General features: G+C 46.8%; 1 protein-coding gene across 2 annotated transcripts in view; it reads right to left on the bottom strand.

Moving 5' to 3' along the window:
* MTX2 (metaxin 2) overlaps window positions 1-25,355 on the bottom strand; it is a 202,762-nt gene that overhangs the window by 162,835 nt on the left and 14,572 nt on the right. The window contains exon 2 of one of the 2 annotated variants that reach the window (XM_063933397.1): window positions 18,654-18,701. In XM_063933397.1, coding sequence (XP_063789467.1) covers window positions 18,654-18,701 — 48 coding nt within the window. Of the gene's footprint in view, window positions 1-18,653; window positions 18,702-25,355 lie in introns of those variants that run through there. The other variant, XM_063933398.1, reaches the window with a different exon arrangement.

Here is a 25,355-nt window from a genome sequence, read left to right on the forward strand (position 1 = left end):
GAACTACTTAAGATAGTGCTACTCCGACCTCCAACTGTTCTCTGGACCTTGCCTTTATCAGGAAAGCGTCCATATTTCTTTTAAGAAGAATCATCATTTCGGCCATTACCTTGGTAAAGACCCGGGGTGCCGTGGACAATCCAAACGGCAGCGTCTGAACTGATAGTGACAGTTCTGTACCACGAACCTGAGGTACCCTTGGTGAGAGGGCAAATTTGGACATGTAGGTAAGCGTCCCTGATATCCAGTGACACCATATCGTCCCCTTCTTCCTGGTTCGCTATCACTACTCTGAGTGACTCCATCTTGATTTGAACGCTTGTATGTAAGTGTTCAAATATTTCAGATCTCACCGAGCCGTCTGGCTTCAGTACCACAATATAGTGTGGAATAATACCCCTTCCCTTGTTGTAGAAGGGGTACTTTGATTATCACCTGCTGGGAATACAGCATGTGAATTGTTCCCAATACTGCCTCCCTGTCGGAGGGAGACGTTGGTAAAGCAGACTTCAGGAACTTGTGAGGGGGAGACGTCTCGAATTTCCAATGTACACCTGGGATACTACGTGTAGGATCCAGGAGTCCACTTGTGAGTGAGCCCCCTGCGTGCTGAAACTCTTGAGATGACCCCCTACCGCACCTGAGTCCGCTTGTACTGCCCCAGCGTCATGCTGCGGACTTGGCAGAAGCTGTGGAGGGCTTCTGTTCCTGGGAATGGGCTGCCTGCTGCAGTCTTCTTCCCTTTCCTCTACCCCTGGGCAGATATGACTGTCCCTTTTGCCCGCCTGCCCTTATGGGGACGAAAGGACTGAGACTGAAAAGACTGTGTCCTTTTCTGCTGAGATGTGACTTGGGGTAACAAAAGGTGGATTTTTCAGCTGTTGCCATGGCCACCAGGTCCGATGGACCGCCCCTTTATACGGCAATACTTCCATGTGCCGTCTGGAATCTGCATCACCTGACCACTGTCGTGTCTTCGTCTGGCAGATATGGACATCACATTTACTCTTGATGCCAGAATGCAAATATCCCTCTGCGCATCTCGCATATATAGAAATGCATCTATAGTCAATAAAATCTTGTCCCTGTCAAGGGTATCAATATTTTCAGTCAGGAAATCCGACCAAGCCCCCTCAGCGCTGCACATCCAGGCTGAGGCGATTGCTGGTCGTAGTATAACACCAGTATGTGTGTATATACTTTTAGGATATTTTTCAGCTTCCTATCAGCTGGCTCCTTGAGGGCTGCCGTATCTGGAGACGGTAACGCCCCTTGTTTTTATAAGCGTGTGAGCGCCTTATCCACCCTAAGGTGTGTTTCCCAACTCGCCCTAACTTCTGGCGGGAAAGGGTATACCGCCAATAATTTTCTATCGGAGGAAACCCACGTATCATCACACACTTCATTTAATTTATCTGATTCAGGAAAAACTACAAGTAGTTTATTCACACCCTACATAATACCCTTATTTGTGGTACTTGTAGTATCAGAAATATGTAACACCTCCTTCATTGCCCTTAACATGAAACGTGTGGCCCTAAAGGAAAATACGTTTGTTTATTCACCGTCGACACTGGAGTCAGTGTCCGTGTCTACCGACTGAGGTAAATGGGCGTTTTTACAAGCCCCTGACGGTGTCTGAGACGCCTGGACAGGTACTAATTTGTTTGCCGGCCGTCTCATGTCGTCAACCGACCTTGCAGCGTGTTGACATTATCACGTAATTCCTAAATAAGCCATCCATTCCAGTGTCGACTCCCTAGAGAGTGACATCACCAATACAGGCAATTTGCTCTGCCTCCTCACCAACATCGTCCTCCTACATGTCGACACACACATACCGACACACAGCACACACACAGGGAATGCTCTGATAGAGGACAGGACCCCACTAGCCCTTTGGGGAGACAGAGGGAGAGTTTGCCAGCACACACCAAAAACGCTATAATTATACAGGGACAACCCCTTATACAAGTGTTTTCCCTTATAGCATTTTTATATATGTAATCATATCGCCAAATAAGTGCCCCCCCTCTCTGTTTTAACCCCGTTTCTGTAGTGCAGTGCAGGGGAGAGCCTGGGAGCCTTCCTCACAGCAGAGCTGAGCAGGAAAATGGCGCCGTGTGCTGAGGAGAATAGGCCCCGCCCCCTTTTCGGCGGGCTCTTCTCCCGGAGTTTGTGAGATCTGGCAGGGGTTAAATACATCCATATAGCCTCAAGGGCTATATGTGATGTATTTTAGCCATAAAAAGGTATTATACATTGCTGCCCAGGGCGCCCCCCCCAGCGCCCTGCACCCTCAGTGACAGTTGGTGACTGTTGGTGAAGTGTGCTGACAACAATGGCGCACAGCTGCAGTGCTGTGCGCTACCTTATGAAGACTGAAAGTCTTCTGCCGCCTGTTTCTGGACTCTGGACCTCTTCAACTTCGGCATCTGCAAGGGGAGTCGGCGGCACGGCTCCGGGACGAACCCCAGGGTGAGACCTGTGTTCCGACTCCCTCTGGAGCTAATGGTGTCCAGTAGCCTAAGAAGCAAATCCATCCTGCACGCAGGTGAGTTTACTTCTCTCCCCTAAGTCCCTCGTAGCAGTGAGCCTGTTGCCAGCAGGTCTCACTGAAAGAAAAAAACCTTTTATTCTAAGCAGCTCAGGAGAGCCACCTAGATTGCACCCTTCTCGGCCGGGCACAAAAATCTAACTGAGGCTTGGAGGAGGGTCATAGGGGGAGGAGCCAGTGCACACCACCTGATCCTAAAGCTTTTATTATTGTGCCCTGTCTCCTGCGGAGCCGCTATATCCCCATGGTCCTTACGGAGTCCCCAGCATCCACTAGGACGTCAGAGAAATCTATTTCTCGTAGTCCGTAGAGGGTGCTGGGAACTCCGTAAGGACCATGGGGAATAGACGGGCTCCGCAGGAGACTGGGCACTCTAAAAGAAAGATTAGGTACTATCTGGTGTGCACTGGCTCCTCCCTCTATGCCCCTCCTCCAGACCTCAGTTAGGATACTGTGCCCGGAAGAGCTGACACAAAAAGGAAGGATTTTGTATCCCGGGTAAGACTCATACCAGCCACACCAATCACACCGTATAACTCGTGATACTATACCCAGTTAACAGTATGAAGTATAACTGAGCCTCTCAACAGATGGCTCAACAATAACCCTTTAGTTAGGCAATAACTATATACAAGTATTGCAGACAATCCGCACTTGGGATGGGCGCCCAGCATCCACTACGGACTACGAGAAATAGATTTACCGGTGAGTAAAATCTTATTTTCTCTGACGTCCTAGTGGATGCTGGGAACTCCGTAAGGACCATGGGGATTATACCAAAGCTCCCAAACGGGCGGGAGAGTGCGGATGACTCTGCAGCACCGAATGAGAGAACTCAAGGTCCTCCTCAGCCAGGGTATCAAATTTGTAGAATTTAGCAAACGTGTTTGCCCCTAACCAAGTTGCAGCTCGGCAAAGTTGTAAAGCCGAGACCCCTCGGGGAGCCGCCCAAGATGAGCCCACTTTCCTTGTGGAATGGGCTTTTATTGATTTAGGATGCGGCAATCCAGCCGCAGAATGCGCCAGCTGAATTGTGCTACAAATCCAGCGAGCAATAGTCTACTTAGAAGCAGGAGCACCTAGTTTGTTGGGTGCATACAGGATAAAAAGCGAGTCAGTTTTCCTGACTCCAGCCGTCCTGGAAACATAAATTTTCAAGGCCCTGACTACGTCCAGTAACTTGGAATCTTCCAAGTCCCTAGTAGCCACAGGCACTACAATAGGTTGGTTCAAGTGAAAAGCTGATACCACCTTAGGGAGAAACTGGGGACGAGTCCTCAATTCTGCCCTATCCATATGGAAAATCAGATAAGGGCTTTTACATGATAAAGCCGCCAATTCTGAAACACGCCTGGCCGAAGCCAAGGCCAATAACATGACCACTTTCCACGTGAGATATTTCAGATCCACAGTTTTAAGTGGCTCAAACCAATGTGATTTCAGGAAACTCAACACCACGTTGAGATCCCAAGGTGCCACAGGAGGCACAAAAGGGGGCTGAATATGTAGCACACCCTTTACAAATGTCTGAACTTCAGGCAGTGAAGCCAGTTCTTTCTGGAAGAAAATCGACAGAGCCGAAATCTGGACCTTAATGGAACCTAATTTTAGGCCCATAGTCACTCCCGACTGTAGGAAGTGCAGAAAACGACCCAGCTGAAATTCCTCAGTAGGGGCCTTCCTGGCCTCACACCACGCAACATATTTTCGCAAAATACGGTGATAATGGTTTGCGGTTACTTCTTTCCTAGCTTTTATCAGCGTAGGAATGACTTCCTCCGGAATGCTCTTTTCCTTTAGGATCCGGAATTCAACCGCCATGCCGTCAAACGCAGCCGCGGTAAGTCTTGGAACAGACAGGGCCCCTGCTGTAGCAGATCCTGTCTGAGCGGTAGAGGCCATGGGTCCTCTGATATAATTTCTTGAAGTTCTGGGTACCAAGCTCTTCTTGGCCAATCCGGAACCACGAGTATCGTTCTTACTCCTCGCCTTCTTATTATTCTCAGTACCTTTGGTATGAGAGGCAGAGGAGGGAACACATAACCGACTGGTACACCCACGGTGTCACTAGAGCGTCCACAGCTATCGCCTGAGGGTCCCTTGACCTGGCGCAATATCTCTTTCGCTTTTTGTTGAGGCGGGACGCCATCATGTCCACCTGTGGCCTTTCCCAACGGTTTACCAACAGTTGGAAGACTTCTGGATGAAGTCCCCACTCTCCCGGGTGTAGGTCGTGTCTGCTGAGGAAGTCTGCTTCCCAGTTGTCCACTCCCGGAATGAACACTGCTGACAGTGCTAAGACGTGATTTTCCGCCCATCGGAGAATCCTTGTGGCTTCTGCCATCGCCATCCTGCTTCTTGTGCCGCCCTGTCGGTTTACATGGGCGACTGCCGTGATGTTGTCTGATTGGATCAGTACCGGCTGGTTTTGAAGCAGGGGCCTTGCCTGACTTAGGGCATTGTAAATGGCCCTCTGTTCCAGAATATTTATGTGTAGGGACGACTCCTGACTTGACCAAAGTCCTTGGAAATTTCTTCCCTGTGTGACTGCCCCCCAGCCTCGAAGGCTGGCATCCATGGTCACCAGGACCCAGTCCTGTATGCCGTATCTGAGGCCCTCTAGAAGATGAGCACTCTGCAGCCACCACAGCAGAGACACCCTGGTCCTTGGAGACAGGGTTATCAGCCGATGCATCTGAAGATGCGATCCCGACCACTTGTCCAAGAGGTCCCACTGAAAGGTTCTTGCATGGAACCTGCCGAATGGAATTGCTTCGTATGAAGCTACCATTTTTCCGAGGACTCGTGTGCAGTGATGCACCGATACCTGTTTTGGTTTCAGGAGGTCTCTGACTAAAGATGACAGCTCCTTGGCTTTCTCTTGCGGGAGAAACACTTTTTTCTGTTTTGTGTCCAGAACCATCCCCAGGAATAGTAGGCGTGTGGAAGGAACCAGCTGTGACTTTGGAATGTTTAGAATCCATCCGTGCTGTTGTAGCACCTCCCGAGATAGTGCTACTCCGACCAACAACTGCTCCTTGGACCTCGCCTTTATAAGGAGATCGTCCAAGTACGGGATAATTAAAACTCCCTTTTTTCGAAGGAGTATCATCATTTCTGCCATTACCTTGGTAAACACCCTCGGTGCCGTGGACAGTCCAAACGGCAGTGTCTGGAATTGGTAATGGCAATCCTGTACCACAAATCTCAGGTGCTCCTGGTGAGGATGGTAAATGGGGACATGCAGGTAAGCATCCTTGATGTCCAGGGATACCATGTAATCCCCCTCGTCCAGGCTTGCAATAACCGTCCTGAGCGATTCCATCTTGAACTTGAATTTTTTTATGTATGTGTTCAAGGATTTAAAATTTAAAATGGGTCTCACCGAACCGTCTGGTTTCGGTACCACAAACAGTGTGGAACAGTAACCCCGTCCTTGTTGAAGTAGGGGCACCTTGACTATCACCTGCTGGGAATACAGCTTGTGAATTGCCTCTAGCACAGCCTCCCTGCCCGAGGGAGTTGTCGGCAAGGCAGATTTGAGGAAACGGCGGGGGGGGGAGGCGCCTCGAATTCCAGCTTGTACCCCTGAGATACTACTTGAAGGATCCAGGGATCCACCTGTGAGCCAGCCCACTGATCGCTGAAATTTTTGAGGCGGCCCCCCACCGTACCTGGCTCCACCTGTGGAGCCCCACCGTCATGCGGCGGACTTGGAAGAAGCGGGGGAGGACTTTTGTTCCTGGGAACCTGCTGTTTGTTGCAGCTTTTTTCCCCTACCTCTGCCTCTGGACAGAAAGGACCCGCCTTTTCCCCGCCTGTTTTTCTGGGGTCGAAAGGACTGTACCTGATAATACGGCGCTTTCTTAGGCTGTGAGGGGACATGGGGCAAAAATGCTGACTTCCCAGCTGTTGCTGTGGAAACTAGGTCTGAGAGACCATCCCCGAATAACTCCTCACCCTTATAAGGCAAAACTTCCATGTGCCTTTTCGAATCTGCATCCCCTGTCCACTGCCGAGTCCATAAGCCTCTCCTAGCAGAGATGGACAGAGCACTTATTTTAGATGCCAGTCGGCAGATCTCCCTCTGTGCATCTCTCATGTATAAGACTGAGTCTTTTATATGCTCTACGGTTAGCAGAATAGTGTCCCTGTCTAGGGTGTCAATATTTTCCGACAGGGAATCGGACTACGCAGCTGCAGCACTGCACATCCATGCTGAAGCAATCGCTGGTCTCAGTATAATGCCTGAGTGTGTATATACAGACTTCAGGATCGCCTCCTGCTTTCTATCAGCAGGCTCCTTTAGGGCGGCCGTATCCGGAGACGGTAGTGCCACCTTTTTTGACAAGCGTGTGAGCGCTTTATCCACCCTAGGGGGTGTTTCCCAACGTGACCTATCCTCTGGCGAGAAAGGGAACGCCATTAGTAACTTTTTAGAAATTACCAATTTTTTATCGGGGGAAGCCCACGTTTCGTCACACTCTTCATTTAATTCTTCAGATGGGGGAAAAACTATTGGTAGTTTTTTCTCCCCAAACATAATACCCTTTTTTGAGGTACCTGGGTTTATATCAGAAATGTGTAATACCTCTTTCATTGCCTCAATCATGCAACGAATGGCCCTAGTGGACATTAAATTAGACTCTTCGTCGTCGACACTGGTATCAGTATCCGTGTCGACATCTGTGTCTGCCATCTGAGGTAGCGGGCGCTTTAGAGCCCCTCCTGATGGCCTTTGAGTCGTCTGGGCAGGCACGAGCTGAGAAGCCGGCTGTCCCGCATTTGGCATGTCGTCAAATTTTTTATGTAAGGAGTCGACACTTGCACGTAATTCCTTCCATAAGTCCATCCACTCAGGTGTCTGCCCCGCAGGGGGTGACATCACATTTATAGGCATCTGCTCTGCCTCCACATAAGCCTCCTCATCAAACATGTCGACACAGCCGTACCGACACACCGCACACACACAGGGAATGCTCTGACAGAGGACAGGACCCCACAAAAAGCCCTTTGGGGAGACAGAGAGAGAGTATGCCAGCACACACCAGAGCGCTATATAATACAGGGACTAACTGAATTATATCCCCTTATAGCTGCTATAAATTATATACTGCGCCTAAATTTAGTGCCCCCCCTCTCTTTTTTACCCTTCTGTAGTGCAGACTGCAGGGGAGAGCCAGGGAGCTTCCTTCCAGCGGAGCTGTGAGGGAGAAATGGCGGCAGTGTGCTGAGGGAGATAGCTCCACCCCTTTTTCGGCGGACTTTCCCCCCGCTTTTTTATGGAATCTGGCAGGGGTATTTATCACATATATAGCCTCTGGGGCTATATATTGTGATTATTTTGCCAGCCAAGGTCTAATTATTGCTGCTCAGGGCGCCCCCCCTCCAGCGCCCTGCACCCATCAGTGACCGGAGTGTGAGGTGTACAAGAGGAGCAATGGCGCACAGCTGCAGTGCTGTGCGCTACCTTGGTGAAGACTGAAGTCTTCTGCCGCCGATTATTCCGGACCTCTTCTAGCTTCTGGCTCTGTAAGGGGGGCGGCGGCGCGGCTCCGGGAACGAACACCAAGGACGGGTCCTGCGGTCGATCCCTCTGGAGCGAATGGTGTCCAGTAGCCTAAGAAGCCAAAGCTAGCTGCAAGCAGGTAGGTTCGCTTCTTCTCCCCTTAGACCCTCGTTGCAGTGAGCCTGTTGCCAGCAGGTCTCACTGTAAAATAAAAAACCTAAAATATACTTTCTTTCTAGGAGCTCAGGAGAGCCCCTAGTGTGCATCCAGCTCGGCCGGGCACAGAAATCTAACTGAGGTCTGGAGGAGAGGCATAGAGGGAGGAGCCAGTGCACACCAGATAGTACCTAATCTTTCTTTTAGAGTGCCCAGTCTCCTGCGGAGCCAGTCTATTCCCCATGGTCCTTACGGAGTTCCCAGCATCCACTAGGACGTCAGAGAAAGACAAATACAAAAATTGCATTTCACCATGTAGTTATTCTGCGTGTCTCCACTAACATTAAATTATTCCACAGAAATATATTACACTAAACATTTGTGTATTATTCATTTCTTTTATTTGCTGAAGAGAAAAGGAAGCACAGTCACACATAAGTAAAGGCACACATAAGATCATAAAGTATACGGATGGTGTAATGGTTAGCATTACTGACTCACAACCCTGAAGTCATGGGTTCAATTCCCACCATGATCCCACCAGCAGCAACCTGTAACCACCTCTGTATGCAATACCTATACTATCAGCACACCTTGCAAGCAGCAACCTTTAACCCCCAGTGTATGCTATACCTCTACTATCCACACACCCTGCCAGCAGCAACCTGTAACCCCCAGTGTATGCTATACCTCTACTATCCACACACCCTGCCAGCAGCAACCTGTAACCCCCAGTGTATGCTATACCTCTACTATCCACACACCCTGCCAGCAGCAACCTGTAACCCCCAGTGTATGCTATACCTCTACTATCCGCACACCCTGCCAGCAGCAACCTGTAACCCCCACTGTATGCTATACCTCTATTATCCACACACCCTGCCAGCAGCAACCTGTAACCACCTCTGTATGCAATACCTCTACTATCCGCACACCCTGCCAGCAGCCACCTGTAACCCCCAGTGTATGCTATACCTCTACTATCCGCACACCCTGCCAGCAGCAACCTGTAACCCCCAGTGTATGCTATACCTCTACTATCCGCACACCCTGCCAGCAGCAACCTGTAACCCCCAGTGTATGCTATACCTCTACTATCCGCACACCCTGCCAGCAGCAACCTGTAACCCCCAGTGTATGCTATACCTCTACTATCAGCACACCTTGCAAGCAGCAACCTTTAACCCCCAGTGTATGCTATACCTCTACTATCCACACACCCTGCCAGCAGCAACCTGTAACCCCCAGTGTATGCTATACCTCTACTATCCGCACACCCTGCCAGCAGCAACCTGTAACCCCAGTGTATGCTATACCTCTACTATCCGCACACCCTGCCAGCAGCAACTTGTAGCCCCCACTGTATGCTATACCTCTACTATCCGCACACCCTGCCAGCAGCAACCTGTAACCCCCACTGTATGCTATACCTCTACTATCCGCACACCCTGCCAGCAGCAACCTGTAACCCCCAGTGTATGCTATACCTCTACTATCCGCACACCCTACCAGCAGCAACCTGTAACCCCCACTGTATGCTATACCTCTACTATCCACACACCCTGCCAGCAGCAACCTGTAACCCCCAGTGTATGCTATACCTCTACTATCCACACACCCTGCCAGCAGCAACCTGTAACCCCCAGTGTATGCTATACCTCTACTATCCGCACACCCTGCCAGCAGCCACCTGTAACCCCCAGTGTATGCTATACCTCTACTATCTGCACACCCTACCAGCAGCAACCTGTATACCCCAGTGTATGCTATACCTCTACTATCTGCACACCCTACCAGCAGCAACCTGTATACCCCAGTGTATGCTATACCTCTACTATCCGCACACCCTGCCAGCAGCAACCTGTAACCCCCAGTGTATGCTATACCTCTACTATCTGCACACCCTACCAGCAGCAACCTGTATACCCCAGTGTATGCTATACCTCTACTATCCGCACATCCTGCCAGCAGCAACCTGTAACCCCCAGTGTATGCTATACCTCTACTATCCACCCAACCTGCCAGCAGCAACCTGTAACCCCCAGTGTATGCTATACCTCTACTATCCACCCAACCTGCCAGCAGCAACCTGTAACCCCCAGTGTATGCTATACCTCTACTATCCACCCAACCTGCCAGCAGCAACCTGTAACCCCAGTGTATGCTATACCTCTACTATCCACACACCCTGCCAGCAGCAACCTGTATCTCCCACTGTATGCTATACCTCTACTATCCACACACCCTGCCAGCAGCAACCTGTAACCCCCACTGTATGCTATACCTCTACTATCCGCTCACCCTGCGCGCAGCAACCTGTAACCCCCACTGTATGCTATACCTCTATTATCCGCACACCCTGCCAGCAGCAACCTGTAAGCCCCAGTGTATGCTATACCTCTACTATCCACACACCCTGCCAGCAGCAACCTGTAACCCCACTGTATGCTATACCTATACTATCCACACACTCTGCCAGCAGCAACCTGTAACCCCCAGTGTATGCTATACCTCTACTATCCACACACCCTGCCAGCAGCAACCTGTATACCCCAGTGTATGCTATACCTCTACTATCCACACACCCTGCCAGCAGCAACCTGTAACCCCCACTGTATGATATACCTCTACTATCCGCACACCCTACTAGCAGCAACCTGTAACCCCCAGTGTATGCTATACCTCTACTATCCGCACACCCTGCCAGCAGCAACCTGTATACCCCACTGTATGCTATACCTCTACTATCCGCACAACCTGCCCGCAGCAACCTGTAACCCCCACTGTATGCTATACCTCTACTATCCGCACACCCTGCCAGCAGCAACCTGTAACCCCCAGTGTATGCTATACCTCTACTATCAGCAAACCCTGCCAGCAGCAACCTGTAACCCCAGGTGTATACTATACCTCTACTATCCGCACACCCTGCCATCAGCAACCTGTAACCCTCAGTGTATGCTATACCTCTACTATCCGCACACCCTGCCAGCAGCAACCTGTAACCCCCAGTGTATGCTATACCTCTACTATCCGCACACCCTACCAGCAGCAACCTGTATACCCCAGTGTATGCTATACCTCTACTATCCGCACACCCTGCCAGCAGCAAACTCTATACCCCAGTGTATGCTATACCTCTACTCCCCACACACCCTACCAGCAGCAACCTGTAACCCCCAGTGTATGCTATACCTCTACTATCCACCCAACCTGCCAGCAGCAACCTGTAACCCCCAGTGTATACTATACCTCTACTATCCACACACCCTGCCAGCATCAACCTGTAACCTCCAGTGTATGCAATACCTCTACTATCCACACACCCTGCCAGCAGCAACCTGTATACCCCAGTGTATGCTATAGCTCTACTATCCACACACCCCACCAGCAGCAACCTGTAACCCCCAGTGTATGCTATACCTCTACTATCCACACAACCTGCCAGCAGCAACCTGTAAGCCCCAGTGTATGCTATACCTCTACTATCCACACACCCTGCCAGCAGCAACCTGTAACCCCACTGTATGCTATACCTCTACTATCCACACACCCTGCCAGCAGCAACCTGTAACCCCCACTGTATGCTATACCTCTACTATCAGAACACCCCGCCAGCAGCAACCTGTAATCCCCACTGTATGCTATACCTCTACTATCCGCACACCCTGCCAGCAGCAATCTGTAACCCCCAGTGTATGCTATACCTCTACTATCCACACACCCTGCCAGCTGCAACCTGTAACCCCCACTGTATGCTATACCTCTATTATCCACACACCCTGCCAGCAGCAACCTGTATCCCCCACTGTATGCTATACCTCTACTATCCACACACCCCGCCAGCAGCAACCTGTATCCCCCACTGTATGCTATACCTCTACTATCCACACACCCTGCCAGCAGCAACCTGTATCCCCCACTGTATGCTATACCTCTACTATCCGCACACCCTGCCAGCAGCAACCTGTAACCCCCAGTGTATGCTATACCTCTACTATCCGCACACCCTACCAGCAGCAACCTGTAACCCCCACTGTATGCTATACCTCTACTATCCACACACCCTGCCAGCAGCAACCTGTAACCCCCAGTGTATGCTATACCTCTACTATCCACACACCCTGCAAGCAGCAACCTGTAACCCCCAGTGTATGCTATACCTCTACTATCCGCACACCCTGCCAGCAGCAACCTGTAACCCCCAGTGTATGCTATACCTCTACTATCCGCACACCCTGCCAGCAGCAACCTGTAACCCCCAGTGTATGCTATACCTCTACTATCCGCACACCCTACCAGCAGCAACCTGTACACCCCAGTGTATGCTATACCTCTACTATCCACACACCCTACCAGCAGCAACCTGTATACCCCAGTGTATGCTATACCTCTACTATCCGCACACCCTGCCAGCAGCAACCTCTATACCCCAGTGTATGCTATACCTCTACTCCCCACACACCCTACCAGCAGCAACCTGTAACCCCCAGTGTATGCTATACCTCTACTATCCACCCAACCTGCCAGCAGCAACCTGTAACCCCCAGTGTATGCTATACCTCTACTATCCACACACCCTGCCAGCAGCAACCTGTATCTCCCACTGTATGCTATACCTCTACTATCCACACACACTGCCAACAGCAACCTGTAACCCCCAGTGTATGCTATACCTCTACTATCCACACACCCTACCAGCAGCAACCTGTACACCCCAGTGTATGCTATACCTCTACTATCCACACATCCCGCCAGCAGCAACCTGTAACCCATACTTGCCTACCTGACCCTCTCCATGAGGGAGAAAATGCTCTGTTCCTGGACTTTCCTGGTAATGTTTGATTGCCATCACCTGTGGTGAAACACCTTTCTTATCAATTACCTAGCTCACCACAGCTGATGACAATCATACATTACCAGGAAAGTCCAGGAACAGAGCATTTTCTCCCTCATGGAGAGGGTCAGGTAGGCAAGTATGCTGTAACCCCCAGTGTATGCTATACCTCTACTATCCACACAACCTGCCAGCAGCAACCTGTAACCCCACTGTATGCTATACCTCTACTATCCACACACCCTGCCAGCAGCAACCTGTAACCCCCAGTGTATGCTATACCTCTACTATCCACACAACCTGCCAGCAGCAACCTGTAACCCCACTGTATGCTATACCTCTACTATCCACACACCCTGCCAGCAGCAACCTGTAACCCCCAGTGTATGCTATACCTCTACTATCCACACACCCTGCCAGCAGCAACCTCTATACCCCAGTGTATGCTATACCTCTACTATCAACACACCCTGCCAGCAGCAACCTGTAACCCCCACTGTATGCTATACCTCTACTATCCGCACACCCTGCGTGCAGCAACCTGTAACCCCCACTGTATGCTATACCTCTATTATCCGCACACCCTGCCAGAAGCAACCTGTAAGCCCCAGTGTATGCTATACCTCTACTATCCACACACCCTGCCAGCAGCAACCTGTATCCCCCACTGTATGCTATACCTCTAGTATCCACACACCCTACCAGCAGCAACCTGTAACCCCCACTGTATGCTATACCTCTACTATCCACACACCCTGCCAGCAGCAACCTGTATCCCCCACTGTATGCTATACCTCTAGTATCCACAAACCCTGCCAGCAGCAACCTGTATCCGCCACTGTATGCTATACCTCTACTATCCACACACCCTGCCAGCAGCAACCTCTAACCCCAGTGTATGCTATACCTCTACTATCCACACACCCTACCAGCAGCAACCTGTAAGCCCCAGTGTATGCTATACCTCTACTAAACCCACACCCTGCCAGCAGCAACCTGTAACCCCCACTGTATGCTATACCTCTAGTATCCACACACCCTGCCAGCAGCAACCTGTAACCCCCAGTGTATGCTACACCTCTACTATCTGCACACCCTGCCAGCAGCAACCTGTAACCCCCTGTGTATGCTATACCTCTACTATCCACAAACCCTGCCAGCAGCAACCTGTAACCCCACTGTATGCTATACCTGTACTATCCGCACACCCTGCCAGCAGCAACCTGTAACCCCCAGTGTATGCTATACCTCTACTATCCGCACACCCTACCAGCAGCAACCTGTAACCCCACTGTATGCTATACCTCTACTATCCGCACACCCTACCAGCAGCAACCTGTAACCCCACTGTATGCTATACCTCTACTATCCACACACCTTGCCAGCGGCAACCTGTAACCCCCAGTGTATGCTACACCTCTACTATCCGCACACCCTGCCAGCAGCAACCTGTAGGCCCCAGTGTATGCTATACCTCTACTATCCACACACCCTGCCAGCAGCAACCTGTAACCCCACTGTATGCTATACCTGTACTATCCGCACACCCTGCCAGCAGCAACCTGTAACCCCCAGTGTATGCTATACCTCTACTATCCGCACACCCTACCAGCAGCAACCTGTAACCCCACTGTATGCTATACCTCTACTATCCGCACACCCTACCAGCAGCAACCTGTAACCCCACTGTATGCTATACCTCTACTATCCACACACCTTGCCAGCGGCAACCTGTAACCCCCAGTGTATGCTACACCTCTACTATCCGCACACCCTGCCAGCAGCAACCTGTAGGCCCCAGTGTATGCTATACCTCTACTATCCACACACCCTGCCAGCAGCAACCTGTAACCCCACTGTATGCTATACCTCTACTATCAGCACACCCTGCCAGCAGCAACCTGTAACCCCCACTGTATGCTATACCTCTACTATCCGCACACCCTGACAGCAGCAACCTGTAACCCCACTGTATGCTATACCTCTACTATCCACACACCCTGCCGGCAGCAACCTGTAACCCCACTGTATGCTATACCTCTACTATCCACACACCCTGCCAGCAGCAACCTGTAACCTCCAGCTTGATTTGAGAATTCTCTAATTAGCGACCCATGCTGAATTAGCCTCTAAACATGCTTATAGGTTGGAGTGACAGATGCACTTGTTATAATCCCAGAGTGTCTCTAAAACAAACAAAAAATGTGCATAACTACAACTAAATGTACTTTGCAAGATTAAAATCAAAGTATTGCTCCTGGAGTCATGTTTACAGCAATCTAAAACCCATACTGTGATCTGTGGACAAGAACCTCAAACTGCATGAGCTGAAGAGGTATATGAAACCCTGTACTTGGATTGGCTGTAACTCATGTCCAATCAGGTTTTGCAGACAGCACAGCAATTGAGGTTACTCACGCAACACTGCAAAACTATCTGCTACCCAGACTTCCATGCGCTTGCGTAACACAAATACTGCAAAATGGGCAGACAGAAAACACTGCTTCCTAAATGGATCCACCTAGTCAACCAGACCAGTGCTAAAACATGATTTCCTTTACCTGATTTACCTTATTAAAAGAAAATGGGGGGGGGGGGGTTGGGGATACAAACATATTGAGGAATATTCTTTGGTTTTATATAATTCCACTTCACTAATCAGATCAGGGGTCATCCTAGGGTTATTTCAATGCACATTTTCTATCATTTAAAAAAATCTGGCAAACACACAAAAGTGACACATGGGTGTCCCGAAGTCTCCTCATGCTTCTGATTACATTAAAGCCATCGCTGATAGGAAACAGTACTTTAGGAGAAAGGCAGAAATGTTTATTAATGGATAGGGGTGGTTCTAAAACAGGTGGAGTGGCCTCTGGACTGGTGTGGTGTGGCGTTTATACATTTGGTCAGTACATATCTTCCAAGTCTTCCATCTGCCCCCATATCTAGACCTACTATACATCGTTTGCTGAAGCCCCTCCCAAGACCTAAATGCATGGGGAGAAGCACTACACCAAATCCAAAAAAAAAAAAAATATCCTCCAATGACAGGTCCTTCCCATGACCGCTCTCCAATTTAAGGTGGGTATAATTTTTTTTTTTTTTACATACAGTTAGGGTGGTCATACATTAGGACGACCAGCGTCCTTACGATTTCCCCTGTAGCTCTCCGGCAGCTCCAGGAGTACGACAGGTACTTTTCCTTACCTAACGATCTATCATACGACCTGTGCATTACCGCTACCCAAATCGCCTGATCTTATGTGCAGCACATAAGATCAGAGGATCGTGGGACCGCGCATCGATCATCATCGTTAGTGAAGTGCAAATGATTTGCACTTTCACTAATGATATATCGATATCGGGCGCTTTGACTCGATGGTCTTTTGGGTGTGTGGGGGGGCTTTAGATTTTATTCCAGCCAGATAAATCTGTAGATTGCATTAGCAATTCAGGATCATATCACATAGCTGAGTAATTATGCAAATTAGGATATCAGCAGTAAGAAAAAAAAAAATCTAGAATGAAAGGTGCGCATAGAAAAAAAAAAAAAGAAGAAAGAAATGATACTGCTAGAGAAGAAAACGCAGCCCCTGGCAGCATCACATGACTGTACCCAGCTGCTGACTGTTTTGCATCATGTAACAATGTGTCACCCGCTCACAAAAAACAAATCTACATTACACTGTTTGAAATAATCTGGAATAGACAATCCCAGCAGAGGAGCTTGCAGCTGATATTGCATATGGCAGATCAGGCCCGTCGGGCAAGAGGGATGACAAGATCACTGCAATAAAAATTCCATGCCTAAAAGACTATAAGGCTGCCATGTATTAGTCTTCATTACTTTGCAGCCTTTTGACAATTGTAGCAGGCTGCAGATCACAAAATGTGGGCAATAATGTAATCTGATGATATATGAAGCGCTGCTGAAGGGAGCAAGGACCACTACAGCCTGCGTATTCTAACAGCTCCTTCTCCATCAGCCCCCCTTCGCCCCATCCTTTTCCATTAACCAGGACACTTCCAATACATGCTGCCTCAGCTATTTTTTCTTCATACCGGTAACCATGCCAACTGTACTTGCCCCACTGTTATTTCACATTGCCGTCGGCGGCCACAGCACTGAGTCAATAACGGATGGTAGGCTGTCTGGGGGAGATTTTGCAAGGCTTTGCTCAAAGTGACTGTGTATATTGGTAATTAACTGGTGTGCACAAGGATCTTCAGAACAGAGGTCACAGCTGCACTATACTGTGTATGAGCGTTACTGCATGAGGGCGCTACAGATGTATAGTGATATATCACAGATCTAACAATCGTTCCCAACCAGCGTATCATGACGTGTGTGTGCCCCCATAGCCGCTTCTAGCCTCGCATTAACGTATGGGTAACAGGGTTAAGTGCTCCAAATAAAATTAATTTAGGGTAACTTTCAAACCAATTTACATTTAAGGATAGTTTTGTGCAATAAAATATTTCAACAATATTGCGTCACAAAAAATAAAAATCTATGATCCAGAATGGTGCAAAAATCAGCAGGAAGTGAGTTATTGCTGCAAATTGGTGTTTTTGTCATACACAGATAAAACGGGTGTAGTGTGGAATGCCGGCGACCAGGCTCCTGGCGGCCAGCATACCGACAGCTTGGCGAGCGCAAATGAGCCCCTTGCAGGCTCGCTGCGGGCACGGTGGCGCGCTGCGCTATGTATTCTCCCTCCAGGGGGGTCGTGGACATCCAAGAGGGAGAAAAGGTGTTGGTATGCCAGGGGTCGGGATTCCGGCGCCGGTATACTGTGCGCCAGGATCCCAACAGCCGGCACACTGAAGACCACACGATAAAACGACCAACTTCCCTCTGATAGGTTATTGTAGGAGTTCTCAAGTTAATGGGGTGGGGAAAGTGTAGCTGGATACAGGTCACTTAACATTTAAATAAGATGTTTTGGCATGTTTTAGTATTCTTATCAAGTTTGTATACTTTTCTTTTAAAATAGTTTATTACTTGTTTAAGTGATTTGCATTTTCAAGTACATTGGGCAAGACCTAACGTGTCATTACACTACTGCTTACTGTGTCCATTGAAGTGGGTGGTGCATCAGGAGAATACATCGCCGCTCACTTTGGAGGCCAGAGAGCAGAACACAACAAGAATTATCTCCTCCCCTAGGACTACAGTTGGTATTCTAATAATCCAGATGTGTGCATGCTGTTCCAAATTAAATGGGAAGAACACCTTTCTCTGGAAAACACTAAGGGGAGAATTAAATTAGCCCAGATATTTTTCGGCAGCAAAAAAATGGACTTTCGAATTTTTAACTTTGAGCAATTCAATTAGAGCCCTTGTTTTACGGCCAAAAATTATCTGTTTTCGGGTAACAACACATAGAATGCGTTATAAGTTCATGGACCTATATATTTTCACTGCCAGACTTGCGAAAACCGGCTCATTCTCAGGGAATTCCCCAGTAAGTGCTGCTGGCTGCCGCGCTTCGGCCCTAATTGGATAGACCGAGAATAGATCCCATACCTGTACTTGCTAGCACCAGCAATACTACATTTCTAAAGAATTGATAATGGACTGATATACTCACTTTTCAATGGCTGATAAAGGGCGGCATTTTCTGGCCATGGTTCTACAGCTGTGGAAGAAAGCATATTGTGCAGAATTAGGATTCCTGTCCGTTTCTTTTCCAGGAGACAGCAAATAATCGCTCTATTAGACTCTCCCCGATCTTGCAGAGCTTCAACCCGGCACTGAAAACCCACCTGTTCATCAAAGCATATCCTTCCGCATAACCTAGGCTCGATGCCAATCTCCTAACCCCCTGCCTTATGCATTGGCCGTCTACTGTATGCCTCGCTTACTTCCCGCCATTATGCTGCCTTCTGCTTGCGTGCAGCTCATATCATCTGTCTGCCCCCCCCCACAATAGATTGTGAGCTCCTTGGAGCAGGGCCCTCTTCCTTACTGTTCTCACAGCACTCTTCTCTTACACTTCCATTACAGCTCTCTCCTATGTAGCGAACGTCTATACTCTGCATCTCCTCTCGCTCGTTACTGTTTCTCTACTTCCAGTGGCTGCCTGCCCCTAGTAGTACGTGACTACTCCTTTGCTTCCTCACATCTCGGCTGTAGTGTGTACTGAGAACTGTGTTGCTAATTGTTACCTGTGCTCTGAATTTAGTTTATCGGTTACTGTAATGTTAAGAACAGTGTACCCTGTATTGTTCTAATGTCTGCCGTATGTACAGCACTGCAAAACACTTGTGGTGCCTTATAAATAATAATCATTAATAATTTTTAATTATATAGCGCTCTTTCTCCAATAGGACTCAAGGCTTCTGTATTAATAATAATTTGCATGAAAAAAAAATCATTAATATATAGTTTGCATTTATATCAATTTACAAAGCAAGCAAAATACACCATGATTCATTTAGGACCGTGCACAAAAAGTCACGGCTACTTTTCAGCAAACGCACAGGGTTTAACAAGTCGGCGCCTGCATTTAAGGACAAAGATGGCGTCATCTGAGATATCTAGAAAGCTTTCATTGCCAATTCAAGACAGTTTTGGTGGCTTAGGCATCAGTGTGTCCACTTATTCACACATACACAAAGACAATATTATTTCAATGAGATATGGGGTAGGCTGATATTTGCTGCAATATTGCAGTATGTGTTGCTAGAATTATACACCGTAAGCATGTTTAGATCTTTGTGGATCACCGAAAAAAAAAAAAAAAAAACACAAAAACATAAATAAATGAAAAACTATACATGAAATATAAAACGGGGACGACATCTAGTCACAATGCATATTGCCATGTCATATAGAACTACCAAATAGGTTTACAAACTTGAAAATCCCTGACACTAGGGGCTGGGTGTAATGCAGTGCAAGACGGCCGGAGCACTGAGGTTCCGGGTTAGTTTTGCCTTGTAAATCATTGGCACTTTAAAAGAAAAAAAACACGTACCAGTTTGGCCGGAATCTTGGCGCTCCCGCCAACTCGCACTGCATTACATTCGGCCCAAGATGTCTTACCCAGCGTTTGTCAGCTGTATTACCCAGTGTGTATAACAATAAGATTAAATGGGTTATACGTATTGACCGGCTTATCCAGTGTGTGTATATTAATATGATTAAATGAGTTATACGTATTGACTGGCACAACAAGGGTTACCGGCAGCACTTAAAACTTGCAGCATCACTCTTCTGAATAGTGCGCGGAGAGGTGAACAACATTTGCAGAACAGTAGGCATGGAAATTACACATTGCTACAGCTCTGTCATATTCACAATCCATCAACTTGATTAATGATATAATAACTCCATATAAACTTATCATTCACGCTGTAATGAAGTCAAACTCTAGTTTATTCTCCGACTACCGGGCTCCTCTAGGCAGCTACTCAGGTAAATAAAACAGGATGCACAATTTCAAGGATTTTGTCCATTCAATCAACAGATACTACGTATTTAATGATATACAGTTAGAGTCTGGCCTGAGAATTTAGCTGTAACAGCCTCATTAATAGAGTTATTGGTGGCAGAAATAAAATAACACCAAACCCCCATCAGATGCATACAAAAGTCTATGGGGTAAACGTATGAAGCAGTGATAAGTGTGGAGCAGTGAGCCAGTGCAGAAAGCCCATGGCAACCAATCAGCTGCTCTGTATAATTTTATAGTATGCCAATTATAAATGATACTTCATTGCTGACTGGTTGCCATAGGCAACTTCTCCACTGGCTCACTTCTCCACACTTATCACTGCTTCATACATTTACCCCGATGTACTGTACCACAGCATATGTAGCCTGACACTCAGCCTCAGGGCGGCCTATACGTAAGGTTATTATCATGCAGGGAATTGTTTGGACAGCAGTGATGGGAATACAGACGTTTCAGCATTTCTGAACTGGTATTATAAACATGTCTTTCACTCACTTCATATAGTAACCACATGACCATAATAAATATGAACATAAATGAATTACATATTAGCACCTCTGCCGAATTCAACATCTTGAAATTACAGACACACGGGGGCTGTAGCAGAGTTGGCGTTCGTCAAAAGAGAAGTACACGGAAAAAAATACAGTGTTTGCGCACATGCGCCAACCTGTACACATTTAGAAACATAGAAACCTAGAATTTGACGGCAGATAAGAACCACTTGGCCCATCTAGTCTGCCCCTTTTTTATTTTATCCTTTAGGCAATCTCAACCCTTTTTTAACCTTAATTCTTTGTAAGGATATTCATATGTCTGTCCCAAGCATGTTTAAATTGCCCTACAGTCTTAGCCTCTACCATCTCTGATGGGAGGCTATTCCACTTATCCACTACCCTTTCTGTGTAGTAATTTTTCCTTAAATTTCCCCTGAACCGCCGCCCCTCCAGTCTCAATGTATGCCCTCAAATTCTAATACTTCTTTTCCTTTGAAGAATGTTTCCCTCCTGAACTTTGTTAAGACCCTTGATATATTTGAAAGTTTCTATCATGTCCTCCCTTTCCCTTCTCTCCTCCAAACTATACATGTTAAGATCTTTTAGCCTTTCCGGGTAAGTTTTGTGATGTAGGCCATGCACCATTTTAGTTGCCCTTCTCTGTACACTCTCTAATGTATTTATATCCTTCTGGAGATAGGGTCTCCAGAACTGGACACAGTATTCCAGATGGGGCCGTACCAATGACCTATACAGTGGCATTATCACTTCTTTTTTCCTGCTACTGATTCCTCTCCCTATGCAACCAAGCACCTGACTTGCCTTTCTCATTGCTTTGTTGCATTGCTTTCCTGCCTTCAAGTCACTTGAAATAGTGACTCCTAAATCTCTTTCCACCTCAGTAGTTTCCATTATAGTACCCTTGATACTATATTTAGCCTTTGGGTTTTTGAGACCCAAGTGCATGATTTTGCATTTTTTAGCATTAAACTGAAGTTGCCACGTTCTTGACCATTTCTCAAGCCTACCTAGGTCATTAATCATTTGTTTTACCCCTCCCGATGTGTCTACCCTGTTGCATATCTTTGTATCATCTGCAAAAAGGCATATCTTCCCTTCAATACCATCTGCAATGTCACCAACAAAGATATTAAAGAGAACTGGACCAAGTACAGATCCCTGGAGTACTCCACTGGTAACATTTCCCTCCATAGATTGCACTCCATTAACTACGACTGTCTGTTTCCTATCCTGCAACCAGGTTCTTATCCATTTAACTGATTTATAATCCACCCCCAGGCTTTCAAGTTTATTTAGCAGTCTGCGATGTGGGACAGTGTCAAATGCCTTACTAAAGTCTAGATATGCTACATCTACAGCTCCCCCTTGATCTATTATTTTCGTCACAGAGTCAAAAAAGTCAATAAGATTTGTTTGGCATGATCTCCCACCAGTAAATCCATGCTATTTTGGATCCTGTAAGTTGTTTGATTTAAGATATTTCACTACTCTTTCTTTTAATAGTTTTTCCATTACTTTCCCTACTACTGATGTAAGGCTTACTGGTCTGTAGTTACTTGCTTCTTCCTTGCTTCCACTTTTGTGCAGTGGAACTACATTTGCTCTTTTCCAGTCCTCTGGAATAGCACCTGTATTTAGTGACTGGTTAAATAATTCTGTCAAAGGTGTAACCAGCACATCTTTTAGCTCTTTGAGTATCCTTGGGTGTATCCCATTTGGTCCCATTTACAGATGTGCACGCCTCCCTGGGGAAGATAACGGGGATGCAGTCAATTTACCTCCAATCAAAATCCCGACATGGACAAAATGCCGACATTTAAAATGCCGACTTGAGTTTTTCATGATTTTTTTCATTGAAACCGACTTGCTCATACTTTACCATCCCAGTGGACCTGGAGGAGGAATATAATAGTGTGCCGAGCGCAGCGAGGCACCGTACCCGAAGCTTAGCGAGCCACGCGGTACACTTATATTGTGTCCGTGTTGACATACACACACAAAAAAAATATGAAAACCGCATGTCGGTATTTTGACCTGTCGGCATTTTACATGTCGGTATTTTGACCTTGTCTGTATTTTAAATGATGGTATTTTGACCATGTCGGGATTTTGACTGTCGGTCAATTGCTGTCGGGATTTTGATTGGAGGTATTTCATACCGATCCCAGATAACGTACCAGCCAATCAGCACCGATATGTAAATGGACAGGAGCTGAGTGGTTGGTGCAATATCACCTTGCACTTGCTTTATTACTTCTCCAGGCTTAATACATCTGCCCCCATCCGTTAGATGGATTTCTATCACTGCTATAAGCCATATGCCCTATGGTCACTTAATACATAGGCCTATAAGAGAGAACTTGTCAACTTGGAAGGAGATACAGGGATTGATTTTGACTATCAAGAAAATAAGAAAACACCAGCAACTTTCATTGAATTTTACATTTATCTCCAAATACCACCATTAAATAAAAAAAATAAAAAAATACTATTTCCGTACTGCAGTGGTTCCAGACCACCCCAATGGTCAGGTTTCAGGGATATACCTGCTTGTGTACAGATGGTACAATCAAACTGACTGAGGTACTCATTAAGTCACCTGTGCCCAAGCATGGATATCCTTAAAACCTGGACTGTTGGGGTGCCTTGAGAACCAGTGCCCTACTGTATATACGGGTGTGGATCATAGGGTCAACCACACTTAGGTCGACAGTGTCTAAGTCGAACACTATTGGTCGACAGTAATTAGATCGACATAGTTTCTAGGTCGACATGAGTTTTTTTGTGTCATTTTCTCCGCAGTGTGACCGGGAACCCCAATCAGTGCACAGTGTTCGCTCGCCATGCTTCGGGCAAGGTGCCTCGCTCTGCTGGCGCAGTGCTCGGCACAGGTTACCGTTCCCAATTGTAGTCCACCTGGATCGTAAAGCATGAAAAAGTTCTAAAAATGAAAAAAAAAATTGAAAAACTAATTTCGACCTAGAGACCGGATACCATATATACGTAGTTTACATAACATAAAATGTGGAGTAGTGCATTTAGTGCACATATGAATCAAGCAGAACAAAACTGTAATAAAAAGGTATGTTCCATTAGTCTTAATCAATAAGGGAAGTATTACCCAATGTGGTAATTGTATGAATCCTTAACATCGGCCAGTTTCATCCACCTTCATGAAGGCACAGATCAATTTTATGAGGGATACCAAAATCAATGGACAGAAACATTAGGATACTGGGAGTCAACAAATGCAAGGTGAATAGGAATGATGAGCCACTGTATCAGTGCAAGAATGAATAGTTTAGCCTAAGTAGAGATGTTTTGTGGTTTCACTTATTTGAAGATCTGTCAAGGTTTCTTAACACCAGACAGAAATACAAAGCTGCTGTGTGAGGAATGAAAAGCCCCTTAGGATAATATTTGTTTTTCCAAGACCGAAACAATTTATCACATTGATAGTAATATACATGTTCCTGGATATTTAACAGATAGAAAATTCATTATGTACTTCGCCAGCCTAAGTAGAAGACGTTTTCTAATAACTTACAGATTGTAATGCCTTTTTGGTTTTATTAAATTGAATTACAAGACCAACAAAATTAGTTTTAAGCAATTTTAATAGAAGTTTCAAAGTAAAGATGTTTGTTAGATATATTGATGATTAAATGTTGCCAACCGGGAGGGGGGAAAAAAAAAAAAAAAAGCTAGCACAGGCAATTTCATAGCAAAATCTATTACATCTTAATGCTTTCCTAATTAATCAGAAGGCGAATTGGACGGCTTATAAAATAAACATCTGAAACAAGTAATTTTGTGACGATATGAGCAAGAAATTAAAAAAAAAATGCAAATTGTTTGAATAACTTGAAATTGTGGGACACACGCAGGTGAATATACAATAGGAAGTGCTATAGATGTGGAGGATGGGGGGGGGGGGGGGTACGTGTACTCCTTAAAAATATCAACTTATTGGAAGAGTAGTGATGTCACTGGTCACGTGACTCATTCTAAATGTGTTCCATGATAAAATGCATTACTGTCAACGAAGGTAAAACACATCTAGATAGGAGGTTTAGCGCACACACATTTCTTTGTATCATTTTACAATGGATTGTTTTATTTTGTTAGTTCATCATCAAGATCACTAAATCTGAAAATTGAAACCGTCCAGGTAGACACCGTAAAGGTAGATGAGATTATGTAGTGTTAGTCACTAGAGCTCAGTTACTTGTGAATTATTAGTAAACTATTACCACCTCCCCACTCCATTCCACTAATTTAGGAAGTGTCATAATGGACTCCCATACAAGTAAGA

Source organism: Pseudophryne corroboree, chromosome 7 (genome assembly GCF_028390025.1).
Source record: "Pseudophryne corroboree isolate aPseCor3 chromosome 7, aPseCor3.hap2, whole genome shotgun sequence".
Taxonomy (NCBI): domain Eukaryota; kingdom Metazoa; phylum Chordata; class Amphibia; order Anura; family Myobatrachidae; genus Pseudophryne; species Pseudophryne corroboree.